The sequence below is a fragment of the Pomacea canaliculata genome, linkage group LG5 (assembly GCF_003073045.1).
Source record: "Pomacea canaliculata isolate SZHN2017 linkage group LG5, ASM307304v1, whole genome shotgun sequence".
Lineage (NCBI taxonomy): Eukaryota > Metazoa > Mollusca > Gastropoda > Architaenioglossa > Ampullariidae > Pomacea > Pomacea canaliculata.
In genome coordinates this window covers 24403269-24430815 of record NC_037594.1, presented here as the reverse complement: position 1 = coordinate 24430815, position 27547 = coordinate 24403269, and the positions used below count along the sequence as shown (strand labels likewise).

The window sequence follows — 27547 nt, the reverse complement described above, 5'->3', positions numbered from 1 at the left end:
GTGGTATTTGGTTTTGAGATTTTTTGGGTTGTTTTGGGGTGTTTCTTTTCTTTTTTTTTTTTTTTTTTTTTTTTTTTTGCTTTTGTGTTTAATTTGGATTTACTTCTAAATTTTGGTGTAGAAGGTTCGTGTAGTAATTTTTTAGGTGCAGATTTCGATTTTTTTAGTTGTTGTCTCTCCTCTTCTCTCTCTCTCTCTGATCTCTTTGTTTGCTTTTCCACCCAGGAAAGCTCAGAATAAGGCTCGTGTCAAAAGAAGCAGATACCGAGGCATGCTACAGTATGGTCAACACAGCTGCGGCTGTGTATTGACATTCCTGTCTTGCTGAGAACGTCTACAGCTGTACAGCTGCCTCGTGAGGCTCGTGCAGCTCTGCAGGCTCGTGCAAGATGACCCTCGCGTAACCCGCAAGAAACACAGTCAGGAGCCTTCCCCATGTCTGACAAGTCGTCACAAATGATGTGGGTGAAACTACAAAGAGATATGAACCCCTTTCTTTTCACTCCCTAACCACGAAGTAGCAAGGTTTTGCTTTTAGCACCTGACGGGTAGAAAATCACCCGACAGTCCATGGATGCCCGGAATATCTGAAATCACCACTTTCATTCGTGTTCGAGTTACATCTCTTACAACCTCATACTCTTGTCCACTCTCATGAAAAGCTTTTTCACAGCGTATGTGCATTTGAGATAACCATGTTAGTGAAACCCTAAGCCAAGAGCTAGCCCTTTATCCAACACTTCACATGTGCAGACAAGAATATTTGCTTGGCGGTGAAGATACGGGATTTTTGCGCTCTTGCCTTCCTTTAATGTTAGGCATGAAAGAAAGGGTAGGACGAGCTCCAAAGCCAGTTGAAGAACCAAAAAAATCACCAGAAATTCGTCAAAATAACATGGCGATGAGACAGCGCAAACACACTGATGTATTGGACAAACTTGATGCCGAGACAGGAAGGTGCCTGGCTAGGTGATCGCGAATAAATGAAGGACCGGTTCGAAACTGCTATGAATCTTGCGGATTTTTTTAATATTGAGAGTGGCTCCCAGAGTATTTTTGTTGTTAATAGTACATGAAATTACATTACCTTTCCTTGGTGTATGTGGAGGGTGGAGGGATGTGAGTAGGTGGGTGGGAATCTGATGGGACAAAAATAACTTCGCAACTACATCATGGAGTCTGTTTTCTGTGAATTTGTTTGTTGATTGACGTTTACTGTATTCTTCCCTTCCCAATATCTTCCCTACTTTTCAGTAATTTTTAGACAGAGTAGGATTTCTCTAAGCGAATTTCTTGAACTTCTTTGCACATAACCCACGCTCTATTTTTCTGCACGAATTAGCCAACTGATCGTCCATAAAATGAGTCAATTTTCACAGATGATCACCACACACCATACAACTTCCTAAGTCGCACTTGCTCTGTTAATATTGCTGATAAATCTTTCCTGTTATTTATTTTCCTCTATCACTTTTATTTATAATATGATGTCCTACTATGCCATTTCTCATCCGATAAATCGTTCGTCTTATTCGACATCTGTGTTTTTACGCATATTTATTTTCATTTTATTATCATCATCAATGTTGTGAATGGTCACCAACGTGACGTAGTACACTGTTACGGCCTATATCTACTGATATCTGAAAAAACGAGAAACTGTTCAGGCTGATCTTGAAGTACAGACACTATGAATCTTGTGTTCTACACGCTACCCAGCAGGCATTTACAGCCCCTACACTTAAAACTCCCTTTTACGACCCCGGTTTCCCACGGAGAGTCACACAGGCGTCCGAAACCCATCCCCCAAATCCCATAAATTGCTAGCCTCCTCTGTTAAGTGCTAGCTAAGTACTTGCTAAGTGCTAGCTTGTAGTGGGATCAGAAGATCTTGCGGCAATTCAGAAGGATCGCTTGCCTCAGCTTTGTTGTCGGCTCTGTCCCACTGATGGACCTACTGGGTACACCAGCGAGCAAAGCTTCTGAAACTACTTCTCTCTCTCTATCCCTTGGCTGTGATCAGTCGTGGATGGTAATGATAAGTTACAGTGCTGTGTGCGGGGTCAGTGTGACCTGTCCTGCCCTCCTTCCAGAAGGTCTGCAATCTGGAGACCTCATCACTCCTTGATGTTACTCTTTTATCACTTCTTCGTTTGCCTCGTCGACGACCTTCGAACCCTTCCATCCTTGCAGGACCGATTTGGGCAATGTGTTGTGCCGACGACATGCCCAAACCAAACCAATTTTCAGAAGTTTTGGGGACTGATCAAGACACTCAAACTACCACATTGCCCTTTTATGGCATATAAGCCAACAAGTGTAACCTGATTGCCATCTACCTCCTGAGTTTTGAAGTCAAAGCAGGGCAACAACTAAAACAGTTCAAGGAAACAAAAACAATACAACATCGAAAGTTCACGAAAAGTACGAAAATAGACCGTATCGCCTTGCAAGTTCCAATATGTCGGCTAGTCGACTTCCGGCAGACGTAGCCAGTGTTCAGCCATTAGTTTCACATCAGTGCTGCTGTCCAAATAGGAATAATTTTTGCCAACAATAAACCTAATGAGCATCACGTGTGAACGCGACTATTCTTCTCTCTCTTTGCGTTCACGCGCACTCTTCAGTCTGTTACAGGGTTTGTTTCTTGTCGAACACCATTTACTCAGCAAGCAATTAAACTGTTGTTTAAAATTTACAACCCAATCTTCTTGAGTGCCCTGTGCCAAGACTTCACACGCGAATATGGTCTCATAAATCCCGAAAAGGAATATTCTGAGCCTAGCAACTTGAGAAGTTGTGACAGAGTTCTCTCTCTGTCTTTGTCTCGAGTGTACCAAAGAAATGTGATGCCATAAAATTCACAGACATCGATACTTACTCACTCTGTAATTAAATTTATAAATAATAACCTGTAAATAATTTATACACATCTTGCGTGTATGTGTTTGCTTAAACTTATTGTTTCTGTTGCTAAGTGATTATGGATGGAGTGGTACATTTGAGACACACTGGTACCAAAAGGGAAGACAGGACAGCAGAAGAAATGATAGCCGAGAGCGCTATCCCAGTCCTAAGAGTGCGTGAGCCTCCCACTGAGCAGATGGTGTGAGTCAATGCTCAGGAATGCCGACAACATGTTGTGGTTGTGACAGCAGACTGCGATTATTACCACAGTATTAATATAATGCTCCCGACAAGCACTTAAATCTGCTTGATGTTTAGTTCTCCTGTACTGCAAACATTGGTACCCGTCTTTGAAGTCCGTGGTGTGAAGCTGGGGTAGGTTTGCGGGAGGTCGGAGTGGGTGTCTTGGGGACAGACTACAGACAAACTAGTCATTACTTCAGGAAACATCAAAGTCATCTAGTAGGTTCGTGGAAGAGATAGAGAGAGCATTAAGACAGATTGAGCAAAGGGAGATTAAGATTCTAAACCCTCGTCCTTTCTAGCGTCCTCTCGGCTGCGTCATGAGCATGGTTCTCTCCTCCTGCCTGCGACTTTGTGGAAATTCAGCATCACCGAGTTCGCTGACCTCGCGCCGAAATAAGCGCCCTTGAACTCTTCTGAGCGGGCTTGTCTGTCATCTTCTCGTGTGAGATGCCAGGAGGGGGAGAGGAATGGAGGAAGAGCGGAGGGCACGGCAGCTTGGGGACGCCGTTGACTGGCGGGATCCAACGGTGGCTGCTGATGCTGCAGGAGCACGGCTAATACACGGGGTAATAATGTCAGTCCCTTATATAAAGTGCAATCATTTAACACAGCTAATACAAAGCATCCATTATCTTCCCTCTTCAAAATTATTCCTAACGATTGTTAACTGCATCGTTGTACAACTCCGATCCCGTCAAACGCCTCTCAACTTCCACATGGGAGTGACAAGGGGACCTCTCCTACCCTCCCTGTTTGTATGTATGACTTTGTCGTAAAGTTTTGAAACAGAAAAAAGTTTTTTGGCTGCTGTTTGTCTGTATCTGATGTTGAGTTCTGACGCCCATTATAAGGAATTAGGAAGCAGGAAGAAACTTTTTTCTTCAGCAATGGGGCAAAGAATGTGTACACATATGGTACACATGTACACACCAATTACATTGTATTACATTTGGATCCCTAAAGCTTGTCATCAGTTTACCCGTCAGTATCCATGGGTCTCTAAAAATCAAAGACTCGAAGAAGTGTCACTAATGAATTTTAGATTCTTCGAAGCAACAAATACCTGTCACCTGAGTTTTTATTATTTGCTGATTGCCAACTTGACGAGTGGCGATACTCGCCTGACACATTAACCGTCCGCAGTTTATGTTTTTCATATTTCTGACCATACCATTCACGGAAACAAAAGCACATTTTCATGGTCCTATTGTGGGGGTAAAAACACGGGAAGCCACTTACAGCTGTGGAAGGTCTGTTGATAATAACAGTCGGACACGACATCAATCAGGGCTTTGCTTCAGACATCGAGTCGCCGCGCTTACTGAAATTATAACTGTCGTGCATTCCGACACAGAATTACTACACCTAGTGACATTATAATTATCTCTGTCGTGCATTCCGACACAGAATTACTACATCTTGTGACATTATATCTCTAGGTGCAAACATCAACCATTCCCTGCAGCAGACCCACAGCACGAAAAACAGAAAAAACATCCTGGTGAACACTGAGAAAAAAAACCCAACCAAACAAACAAGTGAAACTGGCAAATATTGTATTTGTGTGTATCGGTTGATGTTTAAAATTCCTATCGCACAAGAGCTTCATTGATAAGCAATTATTATTTTGACACCAGTATGTAACAGCCCTCGCCGTCACCTCCCACAGGACAGTATTTTAACAGCTGCAAAGCCTCGACATATTTAAACAGAAAACCTTGTTGATCGTGTCTTTCTACAGCAAGACCCGTTGACGGTATTTTTGTACAGCAGGTTGACTGCTTTTTCTAAAAAAAAGAAAATAACGAGACCTGTTGACTACATGTGACAGCAGTGACCTTAGTTCAAAGTTCACCTGACTGAATTTGTCTAACCACAAACCGATTCATATATAAAAAGATTCGAAGCCGAGCAAAAAGTGAACCGTATGCTGCGCTCCTTTGCATATAAATTTGATTTTCCTGTAATCCCGCCATATTCACGTGTCTCCCTTCCCCGGGAGAAAGTGTGAGACGCTAATCTCTTCATGCGAGATTGCTGCCGAGGTCGTCAGCGTCACCAGCCTGCGCCGCCATCTTCCTTGTCACGTGACTCGACATGATGATTACAGGACCTAGTCACCACACCCCTTTCTGCCTTGGCATTGACCTCGTGCACAGTCCCACGCCATGCTTTGCTTACTCAGAATAGCAAAGAAAGAAAAAAAAATTAAAAATTTTGTTTTAAACCTCAGCGACAACTGATAATAAACGGTCTAAGGTCTTCAGTGTCGTTGCCAACATGTAGTTTTGGAGATTTAAAAAAAAATCAACAAAAATAATCACAAGGAAGGGCGACTGTTGTTCGAATAGCATTTCGTTCACGACCTCAAGATGGAGTAGGGATATGAGCATCTGGGGATATAAACCCTCTCAATGTGTTTCACTCGTCAGCCGTCACGTGATTTGTACGATCCACGAATATTTTTCCGCAGACGAAATCGGACCTCAAATCAAACAGCACTCATCTTTCTCGTCCTTACCCTCTCGGCGGTGTGTGTGTCGCCCCATTTTTTTTTTTTTTCATCGCCCCCCGTATGTGTGTGCTTGTGTATCTGTTTATATGTGTTCGTATCTTTTTGTCCGCGAATACAAATATCCGCCTCCACCACTTCTTAGGCAACGGGTGATGAATGTTTTCGAGAAGAGCACACTCGCTGGCAGTGAATGGAAGCATTTTAAAGAAACTTTGCATTCGATACTAACTAAGAAGAAAAAAGAAAACAAAGTTAGCGCTCCTGTACACAAAGAAAGCATTACAGCCGGGTGGCCGGGTGGAGATAGGGATCACCACACTAAGCCCGAGATAACAAGTCTCTGCAGGCAGGCCGTGCCTCGCTGACTTTAATTGCCAGGATGTCTCAGTCTCTTTATGGTGTTGCTTATGTGATATATTAACCTGAGAGACAGTGATAACTCTGTCTTCAAACCTTTATTGCTTTTTATTTCATATTAATTTGCGATAAACTTTGAATATTTGGCTGGAATACATTCTCGTAACAACCTTACTGTAAATGTGGAGTCTAGTGATTAAGGTTTTATTTCTAAAAATCTCCAAGCTTCTCCTAGCCTCTCCCCCCCCCAGTCATCTCTAGGATAAATTGTCTCACAGAAGTAATTTGGGGATTTATTATTTTAAACTTACAGCCTCTTTCTCGGATTGAAGACTAACAGGCTAAACGCAGTTTGTGTAAAGGAATTTTTTTCACCTCTATGCAAAAGTTAGATAAGAAAACGAGTTCCGTGTGTGCATGTTTCAGTGCAGCCATTGTGTAGAGGTTACACCTCTTTCTCCTTCTTGCTCTCCCCTCCATGACTAACCTCGGCTCTCTCTCGGCAAATCTCTTGACAGTCTCGTCAGAAGGAGTCGCGATGACAAGCGCGATAAACTCTCTGAGTAACAGGGTGATCTGTGTTTGAAGGCGGTTATTAATGTTTGACTCACCCATGGCAGTATCCAAGTGTAGCCTCGGCTTAGCTTCTTTCACGGCAGCAAACGTTTATTTTTTTATGTTCATTTAAAAGGTTAGTGGTAATTATTAGTCGGGGGAAACAATCTGATAGTTCGTCGTCTCAGAGAACGAAACATAGATGGGTGTTGAATGAAATCTTCATACACACCTAGCTTGATGCCTTTTTATGAAGAGTGGGGAAGAAACGGATAGTTAGATGGATTGGGGAGATAGAGCAGGGAAAAATAACGAGAAGACAGAAGAGAAGTCAGAGAGATGAAAGAATATAGTATAGAAAGTAGCGACCAAAAGAGCAGAGGTCTTTCAGGGCAAAATGTGCATGGATGTGTATAGGTGGATTGCTGTCTACCAAGACCAACGTTTAGACCTCTTGCGAAATTTTCCGTTGTTAGTCTCGGCGAGCCGAAACAATGAATGTGACTAAGCCGGAAGTTTTGTACAAGCCTGCCTCGTTTTAGTAGTTAACCTGAAATGTGAATAAACCGGAAGCTTTGTAGTATCATGTCTCGTTTTGGTAGTTAACTGAAAAAAAATTCGTCTGCCAGCAGTCCAGTAATACAAGTTCGTGCTAAGTGACCTACGTGCAGCTGATGAGCTGATAATACTTAGCCCTGGTTCTCGCCAGTTTGCTTTGTACAAACTTTATTTTTTTACGGTTACAAATGTTAACGGGTGTACATTACACAATAACCACACCTTCCTTTAGCTTTTCTAATCTTTTAAAACTAAATCTTATTGTCTTTATCCAGTACCCTCATAATCGAGTGCTGAGGTGTAACGTTTCGAAACGCAGCCTCAAGTGTCACGTGTCCCCTCTTCATCAGACCACTAATTTTCGGCACACACTGTTGTCCGATATCGGCGAACAGAACTCAGCCGTCTGTACACAGACCCTTGAGCCACCTGTCCAGCTCTCTGATGTGAGCTCGCACGCACCTGACTGGCAAATAAAGGTGAGCGAGGGTCTGTAAACGACTCCTCCAGCCTCGGCCTCTTGTTTTATTTCCAGCAGCGCGGAGTGACGCGGACAAGCCGCCGGAGTGTTGCGCTTAGTCCCGGGGTAGTTCTTTTATTTCCTGAGATTAGCATGACCGAGCATGACGATAAACGACTTCTTAAAGCCCCGTGAACCAAGCTGATTCTTTTATACCTGTTGTTCGAGGTATGGCAGTCTGAATGAAGCTTTGCGGTTCATCGTGAGTTGAAGTTTTTCACCTGAGTGTTGAGTGTGGTTTTTTTTTAATGAGGTGGGTGGAAAACCATACAGGTGATAAAGCTTTATTCGAATTTATTTACTCTGATATCTTTGCTTGGATATCGTTTGAATAATGAGCTTGTTAAATATTTTTTTGACAAGACTAGGCTAGTCTCTCTGTATCCTGTACTTTTTTTCTTCCTCTTCTTCTTCCTTCTTCTCCTCATCCTCATTTTCCTCTTCCTTTCTTTCTCTCCATTCTAGTCGCTTGAAAACGGATCTAACTACATCCGCGTTTATTTTTGTGCATGGGTGGTTTAAAGACATAATAAAGTTCTGTAGGAAGCAAGTATCACGTGAGTCACATGTTTTGCCGGCGCTAGGTTTTTATGTGAAGTCATTAGTATTTTATTTTCTAATTAACCTTTAATGGTTTTTGGAGTCGTTTGTAAGTGTCGGGGGTAGCTGAGAAGACCCTTGAAATTTTCCTTCCACTGCTCATATATCCAAACATAAATATATCGTCAGCTCTCAGTTATGTTCCTATCCCAGGTCGCTGGCAATTAAACCCACCCTGACCCTCCTCGTTAGCAAGACAAGCAGGAAATATCCTCACTTTACGTCTGCCAGTCTCAGGACCGAACCTTACCGAGCTTGGTACAGAGTCTGGCGCCGTACTTGCTGCCAGTCGATATCTTGCATCACACACTGATGGGTGGTGACAGCCTCCGGAGCAGCAGCCGCCATCTTGTCGTGCCTTCAGGTTTGAAATACTGACAGGCGACTTCTGTTTCCTTCTTCGCTTCGGAAGTATGGATTTCAAAACGCACCTCCTTTCGTTTGAGCGACGACAACTTTGCCTTGGGACAGTTCTCTCCCATTCCGCAAAACTCCGAGATCAGAATTTACGGCAGGAAGTGACGTCAGCAGGAACAAAAATACTCGTGAGATAACGATCGATGCAAGGGAAAGAAGAAAGGGCGTTGAGATGACTCTACATCTCACGCGGAGATTCTTTTATTTATTTTATTTTATTTTTTTGGGGGGAGGAGAGATATTCTGGAAAATTCCTTGTAGACATAGATGCTCCTTGCAGCATCTTCATTGACAGAACTCATTCAGCCATCTTCACCATGTCTAACATCGACAAACTAAAACTTTGAGTGGTAAACCCAAACAACCCCGTGTCGTCCACACATGATGCCAGCTGATTGAAAATGGCCTGATGGACTCCGGCACGGTATGCACGAGTTTTCAAAGTGAATGATTTTCTGAATTTCATTTCCTTTCTCCTGCATGCAGGATCGATCGTCTCGAAGGTTATCGAATTTGCAGACTTATCGCAGCCGTGGGCACTCCTGTCCTTTTGAGGCCGAGACACTGGATGTTACAAGTTTACGCAGAGCTTGTGGCCCGGATGCGAGTGGTTAGCGAGACCAAGCAAGGCTCCTCTTTGTCCGCGATTCTTTATCCGTCCATCTTTTGTTGTCTTCTTCTCTCGTTCTCTCACCCCTCATCTCTCCGTTCCGCTAATTAGCTCGCAATGGTTACAAACTTTGGCTTAATGTATCCTACTCAAAGCATCTTCTAACCCTAACCCTAACCTCTTCACTTAAAGCAAAGATGTTGTAAAGGGAATCCCATCAAAACTGTGAAAAGTTTCCCTGCGTGGTTCTTAGTCGACGGTAAAAAGATTAAAAAGTTTCTTTTCCTCTTTTTTCAGCTAATAAAAAAAAAGGGATTAATGCTTAAAAAATATATATAATGCATGGTTCATGGCTTTCAACTAACAAAGAATGCTTGCCTTCGTCGCTTCTTGCCGAGCCAAAGAATGTTTTGTAAAAATCGACAAGGACTAAGATGGCGCGCCAGGCTGAAGGAAAAGGTCAAGAAAGATTGACAGGGCATCTCACTGTTTCTAAGCAAAGAGTTTAAAAAAGCCAGCGGGGGATCGTTTCTCTCGCTGTCAAAAACGTGAAACCGTAAGTGTTGTAAGTGCTGTTTAAGTGCTGCTGTGGAGATTTGTGAAGTACACCTCATCCACCTCCAGTGCTGCAGCACTCAGTAACTGAACAAGCTTGAGAGTGCACTTAGCATCGATGAATATCATTTGGGATCAGTGCACGAGGTACAAGCCTTCAAACCAAGTACAGGTAGTCCTCGACTTACGACGGGGATCCGTTCTTAACGCGGCGTCGTAAACCGAATTTCGACGTAAGTCGGATCATACATCCATACAGTACTATACCATAATAACAGTACAGTGCTGCAAACACTTAGCCTATCCAAACACTTATCCTAACACAGTACCCTACATCATTATCAATAAACACAAGTACAGTAAAATATTGTACAGTACAGTACGCTTTATCACTGTCGCTGTCATAGGAGCAGATCCTGTCACGTGTTCAAGGATGCGATCTTTATCCTTGATAATCGTAGCGACAGTCGAGTGACTAAGTCCTAAAGACCTGGCAATTTCTGTTGCTGTTTTCCCCTTCTAAGATTGCCTTATGATATCCACTTTCACCTCCATGGTGATGGCCTTCCTTTTCTTTGATGCACTGACCTCGTAAGTCGGACTGAGTGTCGTAACCACGAAACGACGTAACTCGAGACCGTCGTAACCCGAGGACTACCTGTATATATATATAGAAAGAATTATGGTTACAGCTTTAAAAAAAGTTATGAATAGGAATTATAATAAGTATCTGAAGTGGATTAAGATGAGACAACTCCGCCATTTTGCTTCCTTCAACGCCGCCATCTTTGCTTAATATCAAAGTTCCAACTCTCCCAAGTCCTTTGTACTCACAAACTTTTGGTGAATAATAAACATAGTTTAACTTTCATGTTATTATAAGCACTTCGATAACGAGTCAATCATTATTCAATTATATTTTTCTTCTTTTTTTAATTCTGTATCACATTCTTCCCTATCGTGCATAGCAATCATTCCTTCTGAGGATCCGATGTCTTGTTATTACAAACCTCTAACCAACTAATCAGATTTTTATTCAATCTACCTACTCCTGCTTTTATAGCTTCCTTGAATCAGGGTCGTTTTGGCGATGAATTTCTTTTTTCAAATTGCTTCATAAAGTGACTCAGCGAACAATGGCCGTCGTCTGGAGTCGATTAGTCTTGATGTCGACTTTGCAAGATATGTTATCCTTTCATTTCCTCTAAATCTCTCTCGCTGTGCCTGTGAAAACAATTTTCTTGCAAACATCGTGTTGTTGATATTTCTGTGTAGTCTCCAGTAGATATGATTGATGATGAAATTTTCTTTTTTCTAAAACTTTTATTTGTAACTTTAGTTAAAACCGATTTTGTGAAACAACTGTTACTTTTCAGTTTCACTTTCTTTTTCTACTTTTTCTCTTTCTCCTACACCCACTATTATATACAACCTGTATATATTATATATATTATACATATTATGGTTCCCAGTCACTTAATCCCCAGACACTTCATCCCCAGACACTTAATCCCCAACGCTTCATCCTTAAAATGAAATTTTAACTATAAAAATTATGAAGCCGGCGAAAAATTTAACTGAAATTCAAATAATTATCTTCATGTAAACATCACAATAAGTTTTACAATTAAAATAAATATTGAAATACATTAATAATATTTAAATCATGCTTTTAACTTCAACGTTATTTGAACATCTACAACATTAGTTAAAGTATTTTAATTGTAAAACTTATTGTGATGTTTATATGAAGATAATTATTTGAATTTCCATTAAATTTTTCGCTGGCTTCATAATTTTTATAGTTAAAATTTCATTTTAAGGATGAAGCGTTGGGGATTAAGTGTCTGGACACCACATATTATATATACCTACTATATATCACACATACTATGTATTTAAATTGATGAAACAATTTTATGGACAACCTGATTACATCATTGCATAAATCGATGCATAATGTAATAATATAAATCTGAATGATATTAAATTAAATAATGAAATTAAATGATATTTAAAGATTTTTTCTCCAAGATGATAACTTTTATTAGATCTTATCTTAGTTTTTTGATTGTTTTTTTTTTTACTGCCTTAAGGATTTTCCCTTTCCTTTTTTCCCTTTTGTAAATTAACATTCTTGTCACTTATTGTTGAGGTTGGTGGGCAAAAATAAGTTCCGGCCTGTCTGACATTTTCCTTGTAGAGAGCGTTGGCCTGTGATGCTGCTACTTCCTCAGTCCTTTGGTTTTAATTTTTCTTTTATTTTCTTCTTCTTTTTTTTTTAATTGTATACCGCATCTGGTCGTTGTCTTTTGTCTGCTTTACTTGATTCTCGTAAGCTTGCCGAGAAGGTACATTACAAAAAATTGTCTTGTTTCTCGCTTCTTCGTCTTGCCTTCAGTCGATACACGTCTGGTGTTTTCTGCGCTAAAAGAAAACCTTTGAACCTTTTTACATTTCCTTGTGTACTTCGATTGTGGTCTCCAGACGTCTGTCCATTGATTTCGGTTCAAGTTAGTCATTTGTGGCATCTTAATCAGTCTCCCACTTTGCTTCGTGGAGTTTTTTTTAACCCAGAGTGAAGAAAATGGTTGTAAACTTTACTCGGATTGTTATCGAGGAAGGAGAGTGTCGAGTGCTTAAAGCAGTGACCTCCGACACCGGAGGTGTACACAATCCCAGGTGACGCAGCATACGTCCCACAGATGGTCCAGCTGTTGATTGGGTACCTATGTTCGGTTTGATAGTGAGAAAGTGGGCACCGCCCTAATAAAAATGTTTTACCCTGAGAAAAGTGTGGTCTCTAAGCCTCAGTAAGACTCTTCAGGGTAATCACTTTTTTTCTTAAATGTGTGACATTTCTTATTAGATAAAAATAAAAGGTTTCTTCATAAAATAGTACAAATTTTTAAATTAAAGTTAAAATTGAAAACCTTATTAAACCAAAAGCTAAAACTAAGAACTTTATCGAACTAACTATAGTTACAGCATACTTAAATTCTTTACACAACTTGCAGACCACTATGCCAGTTTCATTCTACATCAAAAAGGTCGGATGCTGGTATCTGACAAAGATGATAGTGAGAAGTTTTCAGTCTTCTTTTGAAAGTTCATTGGAATCCTCCACTCGCAGGTGACAAAACTGTCGAGAAAGCCGACACAAAACTCGTCTGTAGTGAAAACTGTTCAGTGTAAATACTGTATACCTCCTCCACTCCTGCCTCTTGTCTTTGTCCATCACTGATACACACGATGTTTCAAGTACTTTGCAACACTCAAGTCCCACAGACTGGATGGTAGCTATTGATAACCACATCTTGAATGTCCTGAGCAATTCCCAACTCATGTAAAAGAGAAACAGTCTTTGAGTCTGGCTTTGATGTCTCGTCGTTATGTTTACATTCGCCGACAGTCATGTGGATCAGAGAGAGGACTGGGGTCCTCGTGGTGCAATCAGGGCAAACTACAGACCTCGGGAGATTTCTCTCCACTATCCGGTTATGGATAAGGCCTGAAGATTCTGTAGCCATTGACCAGAATCAGTATTGACATGTGCCAGTGTGAACAGACTGACCAATTATTCCTCCTGCTGTAAGTCGGAAACATTTCGACCAATCAAAGCAGACGATAATATAATTCATCATGCAAGGCTTCGCCAGCAAGATATGTGTGTGTGGATGCGTGTCCTCTTTTCTGCAAACACAAACCTTAATTAACCCTAGTTAACCCTAGTCAAAGCAAACACCCAAACAGAACAAAACCTACCGCAAACCCAAATCCTAAATTAACATCAATGCTGATATTTGCAATAGCTAAAATACAACAACAACAACAACAACAACAATAATCAACATCATCGTCGTCGTCATTCCCCCCACCCTAAAAAAAACCGAAGGGAAACTCGATCTCTTTTTCTCTGTGTCAGTGTCCTTTTGAAAATAAAACTTGGAAAAAAAACATAGCTTTCAGACACGAGTCTGACACAAGAAGCTTGTCGTCTGATGTACATACAATTCTATTTCCTTGAAAGAAAAGCAAAAACAAGATTTGTATATTGTTGAGGTATTACGGCTTCAAAAGACATCACAGTCTTAATGGTGTCATTCTTATTTTTTGGTGGCTTCTTCTTTTTGCAAATCTGTTGTAATATTTACATTTTGTTCGGTCTCTCTTAAAACTAAGCTGGCAATAAACTTCTTTGAACTGCACATGAACACACTTACCTATAACAAAAAATATGGTTACAGCATTAAAAAATTAAAGTAATGAAAGAAGCAGAAACCGGCGATTTTATTGAGAGAAAGAAAGCTGAATTTTATGGGGTCGTTACTGTGACTCAGTGACTTCAGTTCATTAATACAAAAACACATTATTACAAGATGGCGAGTTCTATGTTGTCAAATCTACTTACAAGAAAACAACCCTTGAGTTCACCAACGCACACGAACTCTCTGACATTATTTTTGTATAACACTATATGCATACAAAGCGGAGAATAATAGTATTTTGTATATCATTATTTAAATGCGTAATTACATTCATTCATATAGATTACATAATCACACTTTGTATTAAGTTGTATCTAAATATAATTATATATATATAGAGAGAGGGAAAAAAACAGACAAAAGTCTACCTTTGGTAACATTTTTTTCTACTCAATTTCGTCAGTTACTTCCATGGATTGTACTATTTTTGAAGAAACATCCACTTCTCTCGAACAAGAAAGACCCCCAAAAGTATTGTTCGTGTGCAAGTAACCATCTTTTTCAAACCCAGACGACTTGACAATCAGTCTTCAACTTCAGTGTAAAGTTTAGTGGAGCATTCTGTCAGTTAATGAAGGGCACGTTTCTAAATCAGTCAGCCAGTACAAAGAGAGACTGTGGAGGAAAGGGTAACCTAAGTGAAGTTGGGTCTGCTCCAAGGCATGATAGTCTGCTTCCTTACAAGACCAACTTCCGTTGCCTCGCTCCCAACTTTATTCTTGAAGTTTCTCGTGTACTTGTGTTACTAGCCAGTCATCTCAGGGCTTCTTCCTTCTTTTAGAAAGAAGTAGGCATGAAGCAGAGATATTTGTTAAGCACACATCTGGAAAAGAAATTAACAGATACTACTATATTTTTGGAGGATGGTGGCATCCTTTACAAAGATGACAGTTGCACAGCATAAATCTGCATCTGGATGACAGCAGCAGCCACAGCAGCCATGTAGGAGGTGTGGCAATGATTCCAGGTTTGGAGCAAACTCAGTTATTGTTGCCTTCTTACTCTAAGGTAGCGTCTTACGATTTTTGTGTGTTCTTGTCAAACGATAAACAATGACCGGCGAACTGGGTAGGTGGGTGACAGCTGTGACGTAGCTTCTACTACCCAAGTTAACATTTGACGACAAGGGCAACACTCTCCATGCGGTGCTGGTAAGTCCCGTCGGCCAAGAGTTGCAAACCCTCAAATTTCTCTCTGTCCTGCCGAAAGGTGCGACCGTCGCACAAGAACCCTACTCGACGATGAAGGCATTCGATCTACTATCCATGCTTGCCCTGCATTATGCTTCTCTAAAAGCCTGTATACAAGACTCTTTTAAATTCTTAAGGAAGTTTCACTTGTAGACACGTGAAAAATCTTGTTCTAGACTTTAATTGAGGAGATTACCGTGTCCTACTGAAAGTTCCAAAGGGCAATGGTGGACTCGCACTCTGCTTCTTACATACATGCACACAAAAAAAAATCCCAGAACTCGAGACTAAATGCCTAAACAAACTGGTCAAAATATTCCACAAAGACTATAATGAATATGTATGAAGCACTGTCGCTACCCTGGAGGACTTCCTGAAACGTCTTCTTGCAAGCTGGCTCCGAGGTACCCTGGAGGGCAGTCAAAGAAAACATCTGGGAAATGTAAAAGAATGGACTGGCCATGGTCTACATGACTTGCTTACAGCCTCACAAGACTAGTACCGATCAAGGGACGAATAAATGAATCGAGTATGGGATAAACAGAGGAGATGTGAGGTCAGTTCTGACCTGTTATCACGGACTCAAGCTTCCATATGATGTCACACAGAGATGATATGAAGTCGGATCTTGTCCCGCTTCGCAACCGCTGGTAGAAACAATGTCCACTAGCCCACCCGAAAGAGTCATTATCGTAGTAATGAAAAGCAAATTACAAAATAAATGAAAAACATTGAGCCGTGTTTTTGAAACAGCGAGTAACCGCCGCTAACGACTCTGGGAAAGCCCGCATCTTGATAGCTGTCCTTGCCTTCAATACAAACTTCATTTTGAGGATATTATGTCGCGAAAGTTTTATTCCAGACCACGTGAAGTTTCCTGCTGAAAATTGTAACTTTAAAGATGACAACATTGATTTTATTGCAGACAATCAGCTTTCTTGCCGAATGAGTTCTCTAGAGGATATTTAAATCATTAGCCGGAGAAAAGTTGTGTTTCCTTCCAAGTTCAATCCTTCCATCAGAATATGGAAAGGTTATCTGAACAGAAAGTTTTAGAAAATAGGAGATGGTGAAGCCGTGAACAGTTTTTAAATAACAAAACTGCTATCAGATTTTCTGACAGAATCAACATTGCCCTCATAGTGTGACCTGTGTTCATGCTCTTGCGATTGGTTTCATCGGACATGCTCTCAGATAATTACCAAAAAAAAAAAATCAGCAGAGTCCTATGAACTGGCATTTTTAGGGCAGTAAACAATCTTTTTTATGTATCCAGACCAATCATCTTCTCAAATAAAACATTTCAAGAAAGCTAGTTTTAAATTAAAAACTATTTAGTGTAAATAATGTAAACATGAAGACAACCCCAGGAAGCGGTGTGATTACGATTCACTCTTAAATAAACAATGTGAATGAGGGGCAGGTCAAGTCACAATAAGCGATTACAGAAAATGTTGTTGCTTGTTGTTTAACACGTTTGGTTGTTTACGAATGACATCCAGGAAATATTGCAGAGGATGCGAGGACGGAAATATCAAGCAGGCAGAGAATATTAAAGGATCTGTGATTCCGGATGGAAGGTTTAAAGACTCGAAGCCCAGCAAGAAATGAAATCATTACTTTTGAAACTGAAGCTCGTTCGTCAGCCAGTGGGCCTCTACCCTCAGCCGTTGGCGGATCTCTGCTGGGCATTGTAGAGTGAGGCGTTACCTGATGGCAGACGACCGATTGAGACATCGATCACCCACAAGCACCCTGGAAATTGCGGTCCGGAGTTTGTACGAGACACGTGTTGCTGGCCATGGCTGGGGAACAGCCATCACCGTCAGTGTTTATCAGACTGTTCAACCTTCACTTCCGCCATGTCTTATGAAAGTTATCGCTTTTGTCGTGCCATCAGTTGGACATGAGTATATAAAAATTCTTGTACCAATTAATATTTTTTAGCAATAACATAGTTATGCACTCTGACAAGGTGGATTGGTGTTTTACACCGAGCCAGCAGCTAAGGATAAATCACAGCAAAGCATCCAGCTGTTTAAACATATGCCACATACAGGGAAAAAAAACAGCGTGCCTGAGACGAGAGTTGAACCCAGGACAGGCAACCTTCACTGTACTGGTGACAGGCGCCACTGGACCGCCCTATGCGCCCTGACAGAGATACACCATTCAAAGAAAATAAGTGTTCTAAATTTTTAAAATCCTTATATATTTTTTTTATCTTAGAATATGGAAAGGTCTTTGAGTTTTCACCTCAACTTTTCTAAAAATGTTCTACGCGGATGTCATTTTTTTATATCTGAAATGTTTTCTGTCAACATCACTAAGCAGTCTGCGTCTGTTATTGTTTCTCAAGGAGTCAGAATTAATTAAAACTGACAGTTCACACGATCCACTCTTTCTGAAGTGTTTAAATGTCTTCTTTGAGTGAACTAAAAGTTTACTTTGGCAACACACGTTTTTGCTCCGTCACATGCATTGTTTATGACCCCTCGGTGACCCTCCCCCTCCAGGTTCAATCCCTGTCCAATCAGTGTATTTACAAAATCCAGATTTTGGATCGTTGCACGCTGGATCAAAGAATGGCAAGACTTAGCAAGAATTTAAAAAAAACAAACAAACAAACAAAAAGAAGACATACATAAAAGTAAGCAAACAACATACGAGAGAAACGATAAAGCCATCATGTGTCCAGGTCAATCGGTTCGTGTTGTAAATAATGTAAACATGACTACCCCAGGTAATCGCTGTGATTACTGTGAACTGACAAAATAAACGATGTGTTTACGATGCACTCTGTCTAAATAAACAATGTCAATATGATGCAAGTGTCAAGTCCGACTAAGTGATTACATGATGTGGGCGACTAGGCAAGCATGGCACGACCCCGCGACCCCGCGCTGTGGGCGTGTTGGGCTGTGGGCCTGTGGGGCTGTGGGGCTGTGGAGGCTGTGGGCACTGTGGGGGCTGTGGGGCCCAGCACCAGTGAACTGTGTGACCCCGACTATCTGGCAGAGGGCAGGGACTGGTGTGGCTGGCTTCCAAAATAAATAGGCAATTTCGAGACAATATCCTTTACGTGTTTGGAAAACGTTGATTCATTTTCAAACCCTTCGTGGGGGCTGTATTTTGCATTGGGTGGATGGTACCGGTGGGTGGGTGAATTCGGGGGAAATGACTGCCGTGATCACGCTAAGTAAAAGCCTACATTTAAATTCAACCAGCCATTGGCCATTCCGGGTCGTAGTCATGAAGCAGGGATAAATTTACCCCGAGGTTAGCTATAAACCGAAGCTTTTCATTTCCATATGTCATAAATAGGTGCAAACATTTAAGCAGCTGCTAATCTAAATCTTTCTAAACCTCTGACGAGAGCTTGATAGGAATGTAGGTACTGAGCGGAGAAAAGACAACCCCGGGGTATGTTTCCTGCTCCTGGGAGGCACGTCTACAGTCTCCTTAATTCTTCCATTTGACAGCTACATATAGGTCTACAGTTTAGTATAATAAAATAATACATTATAGTAAAATAATATTTATGTACTAAGAGTACTGTGATACACCGTGTCTGAAATACCAGGTCACCTTGTAGAATAACTTCACCAAAGCCAAGTTCTCATTTCGTTAAAACCTGTTTACCTCCCACCCCAACCTTTCCTCCAATGTGAAGAACATCCTCCTCTCTCGGTTGCTCGTTCGATTACCGAGTGTCGTAATCCGCACTCCACCATGTTGTCGTAAAATGTCGCAATTTACTCGTTTACAATGTTAGCATTTGTTGCTGCCACGGTTTCAAGAGTCTGAACACTCCGGAAAGCCCTAAAAATTCTCCTCTTCAATATCTTGGTCAACCACTGAGGACTAATGTGTCACAGCTGACAGTTTGTCATTTCACTCAGGTTCGAAAGATACAGCATCAAAAATTCCGAAATGGCTTTTTACAGCAAGCATCAATATGAAGTGAGTATTTGAGATGCTTTATCAAAGAAAAAACTAAATAAATAAAATAAAAATAAATAAAATAAGTAAAATAGAAAATAAATGAAATAAAATAATAAAATAAAAATTACAAAATAAGCAAAAAAAAAAAAAAAAAACATAAATAAATAAAAAACATTGTAAGAAAGAGAAACCACAAAGTATTACTTGAAGCAAAATGTTGCCCCTGTTGTGACTGTTAGCCGACTGCTCTAGTAACTACTTTCTTTTCATGAGGCGCCATCTGCCGACAAAGTGGGCAAGAGGACGAAAAAGAATAGCAATGAATAATAGATGTCTGTTGTGCAGACGACCGAGTAGCAATCTCGCCAACAGCTCAGCGGCATCGTCCTCAGACCGATCGTCACCTGCACCGGACTGACTCCTGCCGACGTGGAGTGTCTCTGTCTCTCCCTCGACAGTGGAGGAGGAAGGCTGCTCCTCACCATCACCCGACCCCCCGCCATGCCCATCTCCTCCCCAGGTGCTGAAGGATAAGTTTGTTTGTCAGAGTCGTTTGTCAAAGTCACTTCATGGGTTCTCGTCGCCGTGTCCGTGATTTGAGTGTGCTAGGCAAGCAAGGCAACGGCTTTTGACGACTGATGAAAGATGCGATATTTTTGGCGAGATGTCAGCCACATAGCAGTCAATCAAAAAACCTTTTTTTTTCTGCCTTCTCTCAATCCTCTCTCCAATCCCTTCCCCTATCTCTTGTTCCCTCTCCCTGAGGCTGAGAATTAAGTTTATAACATAGTTTATACTTGTTTCAAAGTTTTAAACATCAGGTAGCATTTACATAATTGTTATTCTCTTCTGTGAATTAAAATGTCTCTGTTGTTTACACAGAATCATCCACGGCAATAGCATTTATTTTGTTTTCAACGTTTCAGCATCTATAGTGGGATCATCTGCTTAAAATCATTATGGCGAGGGGTAGAAAGCGAATGAAGAATGGACTGGAAAGTAAGAGACGAGAACACATATAAAGAAAGATATAAAGAAACAGACAGGCAGAGAGTGGCAGTGAGGGACAAAAGAAAACTTGTTCTTCAAAGTCGTTCATTACACCCAAAAAACTCCAGATGGCAGCAGCTGAAAGGGAAAAGAAAGAAAAATCTTCAATGGAGGAGGAAAAGAAACATGTCGCTTTGCTCGCAGTTGTAATAATAGCAGCGCTAATGAGAAGCTCTACACAGGACAGCACACAGTTCTTGACCAATCAGATCAGCACCGGATGTCCTCCGTGACCAGCATCGCAGAAGAACCACCTCTCAAATCAGAAGGTTCAACCTGCATCCGCGAGAACGCAGCCCAAAGATTCTGGAGTCTTCCTTTCTGCCGCTGAATGGGGGGACCGTCACGTGACCTGACAGGCAATTTTGCTTACTTCCAAACCACTCTTGTCGCTGGTTGAGAGGATCGCAAAATTCTGCTTCCATATGGCAAAGAAGAGCTGGCAGGATGGATGCTCGGTCCTAATTGTCACTGATCCCCCCTAGAGGCCCAGACTATCGGGACAGAACACCAACGTGGACGTGACCCGGTCGGGGGGAACAACCGAGGGCTCAGAGAGGATGCTCTGTCGAGGGTCTAGTTATCAAGAAGTAAGTGGGGGTAGGTGTGTGGGGCGGAGATCATGTAGGGCGTGTGAAACTGCAGATTAGCCCTATTATCACCCTTGAACGTGCGTTTTCGCACGGACAGGAACGTGAGTTATCGGGCGTTGTCCACGTGTTTTCACTTCGAACTGCATGCCAGAGCTGGCAGAGTCAGTACCTGTCGCAGGAGTTCTTGTTAAAGGAAGAAAAATTGTATCATCTTTCTCTAGTTTAACCAGAGGATCCCTACAGAAAAAAAACCTGAGAGAGTGAAGAGATAGGGCGAAAATGCTTGGTGATGATGTGAAGCTGAAAGTTCTGATAATGTTCTGACTGGCGAGAAGAAACCGATAACCGGTTGATAATCTCAACCAAAACACTCTTCACCTTCCATTCTTCAAGCCTTGCTGCCCATCATCCACTTACCGGAATCAGAGCTGTGCTCTATGTAGCCAGGACAGGACTTGGTCACCATACTCCCGGCAGTCGGATCATCCCAGCAGCTGAATCCATCCCACGTGCGGGGACAAGCTAACTGTTCGGCTTTCCCGCCTCCAGCCTCGTTTTCAGTCACCCTTGTGACGTCACCCAGCGCCAGTTGCCGCTGACAGCAGTTGTCCGCCGCCTTGCAGCACGATGTCCAGCGCGTGCAGTCCTCCTTGGCTTGCCTCACCACCCGACAAACCTTCTCCACCACGCTGTCGTTGCTCACGTCCGGCGGAGCGAAATCCACTGGAGATCCTGACGAATTGAGGAAAACAATCTGAAAGGACTTGAAGGTGAAGATGGCATCCATAGGTTTGCTGTTGTACAAGAACGTGAAGCACATCCCGCAAGTCAACAACCGGAAGGTGGGGGCCGGAAAAGTTCCTAATCTGTCTCTGCACAGTCCAGCTCCAGAACCACCCGAGGTAGTGGCCCACACCTGGCTGACGTTGGGTAACCTTGAGGTTCTGACAGGCCGGGTGGCTGGGTATGTGGGTGGTCATCGGCCGATGACAAAACTAGTGTTACCACAAGGATCAGAAGGAAAGAGGACTTGATACAACATCCAGGTCCCGCTCCGGAGCCGAAAGGAATCCATGAACTTCGCAGGATCATGATGGTCGGAATGTAGCTCGCCGCTGGTTTTTGTCAAAGGTGCCACTGCACAAAGAAGCAATATCAACCTGTTCTATAACAAAGTTTAGAAGTTTTCTTTATAAACAAATCTTTGTAAAAATTCGTAATTCGCAGACTGTAACAATCTCTACAATGTCATTGCAATATATTTGAAAATATTCATGCATCTTTTATTGCTATATTCAGGCTGATGAGAAATTATGAAAAGCAAATGATGAGTTTTGCAATACTCATTGTCCTGAAAATGTTTTCGGAGTACCCAGAAGCGAATTGTTTCCCCGAGCTGTTCAGACTGAAATACTAATTATAACCTTTCAGCTAATAAGTTCTTGCTCGTTAATATTTCTTGCTAAATTTAGTCTTATCGAGAGCTTTAGTTTGTTAGCTACTGTTGGTTGTCTACAGAATAGTAGTTATAAAACATTTTATACAACATTATTGTATAGTTATGTATACGTGTGTATGTATGCGCTTTTTTCTGTTGATTGGGGTTGAATTTATTTGGTTGTTTTGAGAATGAAGGAAAGGAGAGAGAGAGAGAATCTGAGAAACTGAGAAGAGGTGGCCCATGTTTTATTGCCAATGTCAAAGTTTCCCTAGACAGCTGTGAAGTAGCAAATGCCACGAGTGCAGACACTTACTGTATCTTTACAACTGTGTTATAAGGTCACACCGCTAACGACTTCTAAAATAGGCCACATTGACATTCCTCCGGGTAGCTGATATGTTAAACGGTAACCAACAAATGACTAACAGGGTTTGTATCAGTAACTAAAAGCCTCGAACATCTTCGTTGATTTGAAGTAATGACTGAATTTTTTCTGACATCAAAACCAACCGATTACATTCCTGAGTTAACTTGTGGACCCATCTCCATCGCCACCCTCTTGATTTATTTGTAAGATTGGTATTAATAGATATTTATTGTGTAAATATTGATGATTCGTACCACAATTCAATCTTTGCTCACATTTTGACATATTTATCGGTATGATGTTCATGCTTGATTTCATTTCCTTTTTCAGATTCATTGCTCCCTCTGTTCCCCACTGTCACACCTGTCTGCTCAGACCCGCTGAGCACTGACTCATGGCCGACAGCTCGATGGCGGAGTGAGGCGGGACCCGACTCCAGCCACACGGTTCTAGTGTAATTTATGGAGGTAAACAATGTAGCTCAGTTAATGAGTTCACATTGTTGTTTCAGGGGAAGTGGGGCGCCACTAGAGGGTTCACAGAATGCAGTTTGATTATCTATTTATCATTTATCTCAATGCGGTCATCGACTGTTTTGATATCATTATCGGGTCTTTACATCGACTTTACATCGCGTGTCTGCGCACAGTAGTCGGCTGCGTCAGGCTGGTTGGCCTGCTGGGAAGTTTTCTTGTGACGAAGAAGAGGTTGCAGGATCGTCGGTCTTTATTGTCATTGACTCCACTAGAGTATCGGTCTCTATAAGTTGGTAAAAAGATGGTTCGGATGTCATGCTTTTACACGTGTAAAATTGTACATCGAATCCATCCTTCATCGCCACAGACATTTTGCTGTCCTAGCCTCATGCTCTTAATGGGAGAAATGATGAAAACGTGGATGCATGTCAGCTGTAAGACATTTCCCTTACTGATGGACCTATTTCCAGTATTGCCCAATGAAGTCAAGCTGGCATACTTCATGCTATTGTATGCTAATATTACTTCCTACGGACTACCGGGCAACAGTTCACTCTATTAATAGAAGTTCACAACAGGATACCGGGATGCTTGAGAAAGTTTCATCCCATCCAGGGCGCTGAGTACAAGCCACTCGATGGTCTCTGTCAGACCTGGGATCTCTGACCACAGGACAACTGTAAACCACTTAGTTGACTCCCGGAAACAACAATAAGGACTTTATAATTTCATTGTACTTTGCGAAATTAAACACTTTACATTATCTTTCTTCATTGTTTTTCTTCCATCTGTCATTTCTCTCTCTATCGCAAAACTCACTTAAAAAGTCGCGAAGACAGACTTGTAATTTCCTGTTGGGTGTCATTCAGTGACGAGCAGACACACACACCAACACAACATAATCAACATGATCACACCATTAAGAGGTCGACTAGTTCCTTCACATTAAGTTAGTTGGAATAATCTACGACCTTTCATTCAGTGAAGATAAAAAACGTTGAAATAAACTTAACCCGTATGCCTTTCGCGGACGTTTTGACAGATGGTAAATGGGTCCAGAAAATAAAATTGATGGAGATACAGGAGGATCAGAAGGTGTGAACCATCTTTGCACTTGCTTCATTCCCGTCTTTTTTTTTTCTTCTTTCCACGGTGTCATCATCTACTCTTTTTACCATCCTTCTCCTCTTTCACTCCATCCCCATTATCCTCTTTCTATTCCTCGCAAATCTGTCCTCGGCAGTTAAAAATTCATCTGGCAATTTTTGTTTGCGGTTGTTGGTGGCGCCGTAGGTCGTCTGTCTAAGCGTGTTTCTCTGTAAGCCTCTCTCCACCCAGACTACATCTGACAATCCAGTCGAGGCTGAATTTATTGCTGCTGAAACCTCTTAGAATCTTGACAGCTTCCACACAACTAATTTTTATTGTGTCTGGTGCGAGACGAATCATAAAAGTCTCTCGCCATTAAGGCAGGTTGTCCGTCAGTGTGTTTTCTGTTGTTTGTGATTATTTTGAAATATTTTTAAACTATGCAATACCAGCAAACTCTTTACAGAAAGGAATATAAATACACATAATTTGTAAGTTTGAGATAGGTCAAGTATTATGAAGGGGAATGGAAAAAAAATTAATTATGTGCGTGGTGCTCAGTAAAGAGGTCTGTGATCGGCATAGCAGTACCAGTCAAATTATTTTGGTCTGTTTACTAAGCAAGAATTATTTCAAATATTCACACACTATACCAGAGGTTTTATCTTCGCTTAAAAACTTAAAAGAATAGAGGGAAGAAGGAACGAACAAATAAACAAAACAGAGAATGAGCCAGTTTATACAAAACTTCCGGGTTTCTACGTCCCATTAACATTCGACTTAAAATCCTGAACTTTAAGAAATTTTTTTCATATTTTCAAAAGATACAATGAAGGCAACACTAAAAGGAAGTGGCAAAGGATGTACACAAGGTTTAAAGGTGAGTTGGTTTTAACTACACTGAACATGACTTCTCTCAACAACACTCATTTCTTCAAGAACAACCGAGGTAACGCCCACCTCCTTTCTGGCGATCCTCGAGGTGCGAACCGGGACAGAATATTCCACAGACACCTTCGCCTGTACCCCCCTTGTGGAGTGAGATACGCCACGTGTTGTCGAATCCACAAGTAAACAATTTTTTCCCCTGTCAACAAGGTGTTCTGCAGCCGTGATGATATCTTGCAGCTTTTGGCCGAACCTTCGTTGTTGTCGACTCGACTCTGCACTGGGGTCGGTGGGGGTCACACGTACACACACACCTACCTTCCTCCTCAGACCAGGAATTAGTCCTAGCAGTTGTCACTAAACAAACAAGAAACTTTTGTAATGGTGGTTGTTGTCCTACCAACGGTCCCGTGAAGTCAAGCCGTGGAAGTGTTGCTGTCGAAGCTGTGAGTCGTTAGCACGATGGTCGTTAAATGACTTCGTCGTAGGTTTCGCAAACTTCTATAACTTCCGCGCTCTGCGCCACCCCAACCGACCCTACCCCACCCACCACCACCACGACTGCCACTTGCGGGCTGCAGTTGGCACGACGTGTGCCACACACTGCGCCGCTTATCGCCAGGGTAGAGGCGGTGGTGGGCCGGCAGACGGCGCGCGTGCGGCAGTCGGATAGAGAGAGAGAGGGAGGGAAGGAGAGAAGGAGGCGGGTGGGACGACGACAGCAGCGGCCGTACGTCAGTCGCTGGGGTCGGTGGTGGAGCTATCGCCGCAACTCCTTGTGCTGGGACGTGCGACAAAAGTTGGAGTCGTTGTTTATTTGTGTGCTCCATATGCTGCCATGTGTTAGTAAGACACGGGACTGGGAAGATCGTCTTTCTCCCTGTGGACGTGTGATGTTTGTTTGTCAAAGCAGCAGACGACAACATCTTCGGGTGATCATGTCAACAAATCGATTCAGCAGAGAAACATCAATCAAAACTGAACAGAAGGCAACAAAGAAGGGAAAAAAAAAAAAAAAAAAAAAAAAAAGGGAAAAGACAAAAAAAAAAAGCAAAAGAATTTAGGTGATGTAGAAGTGAACCTAATGGTTATCGTGTATTATGTATATATATCTCAGTATGTTTATGTTTACCTCCATGTAACCTTTTGGTATTTCCCCCACTCCTGCGTATTTTTGTTTGTTTATTTAGTGTCAGTACTTACCTGCGTTCCACAGCAAATTTTACTTCTTGTAAGATATATATAATGATATACTGCTTCTTGTTATCTCAGACATTCAAGGGGGGCCAAGTTCTATTGATCAAAGGAATCAATAGATCATCAATCTTACAGTTCAGTATAAATTACACACAACACAGAAGCCACACGCAACATTACCGTAAAAAGCAATGTCAACAAGTGATGAGTGTTCATTTTAATCAGTTAACTTTATCTGTTTTATTGTCTTTGTTCTTTCCCTCTTAAAAGGCGTTTTAAAATAAATGATAAAACCCAGTTCCCGAGTGCATCGGGTAATGCAAGTTCCGAAGGTTTAGTGGTTATAGGAGAAGGTTGGCAGCATTCCTGGATAGAGTTCGTCGGGCGATCGACATCACTCGGTGCCGGGGTGAAGAGGTGAAGGTCGATTCGGTGGTTGGTGAGTTCGAGTCGCCTCACAAGCGGGATTGGACTGGAGGCGTCTCACTCCGTTTGCTGGCCATCTCGTCTGAGCTCATTCGGCCATTTGAAAGGGATTTCATCAGTGGGTCTGTCAACGTCGAAAGACATACTGTGCAATCAGGCTGTCCGCGTCGCTGTCCACTTAATGTTTGTTTCAGTCTGCTCTGTCTCTCCTCACAACACTCTAGTGATTGCTGGTAGTATTTGCTTCGGGAGCGCCTGGGACAATGTGTTCAACAAGACCTGTGTGGAGAGCTGCCAGCTGTGGATATGGGCAAGAGCTGGTATCATAAATATGTGTGATAGGTGCAGATTAAAACTAGTAGAATGTGAATTATCTGGTACTAGTCCAGTGTACATTGTAGAAAGTAATTCAGTTGAATATGTTTTAATAGTGAATTTGAAAGCATTTTGTCTATAGAATTGCGATTGTTGACAATGTTTACATGTTTGTGTAATTTGCGTAGTATAAACTCCATAATATGCTTGTATACTACATTTGCGAAGTAGCTAAACGGGCTTACCATTTTTACGATGAATCGGTCTAATGATATGTGCGTGCGTGAATAACGATAACGACGACTAAGTCTGACCAGAAAAAAGCATTTAACTCGTAAACTGTTTAATGTTCGTGATTGGACCATTAAGCCTGTCATCGCAGTTTCTATCTATCAATAAGAGAGTAAATAGCTAAAGTTAATTAGGACAAACAACCTACATTTCTGTAAGTGATCCACACAC

The 27547-nt window shown here is 41.8% G+C and overlaps 1 protein-coding gene across 1 annotated transcript in view; it reads right to left on the bottom strand.

Annotated features, from left to right (window-relative positions):
* The window catches only part of LOC112564179 (calcitonin gene-related peptide type 1 receptor-like), an 83417-nt gene extending 57655 nt beyond the window's left edge, over window positions 1–25762 (bottom strand). The window contains exons 1-2 of the mRNA XM_025238821.1: window positions 25220–25762; window positions 21304–22023 (exon numbers count right to left, since the gene is read on the bottom strand). Of these exons, the coding sequence (XP_025094606.1) occupies window positions 21304–21706 (403 nt within the window). The 5' untranslated portion in view covers window positions 21707–22023; window positions 25220–25762. The remainder of the gene's footprint in view (window positions 1–21303; window positions 22024–25219) is intronic.
* Between the last annotated feature and the right edge of the window lie 1785 nt (window positions 25763–27547).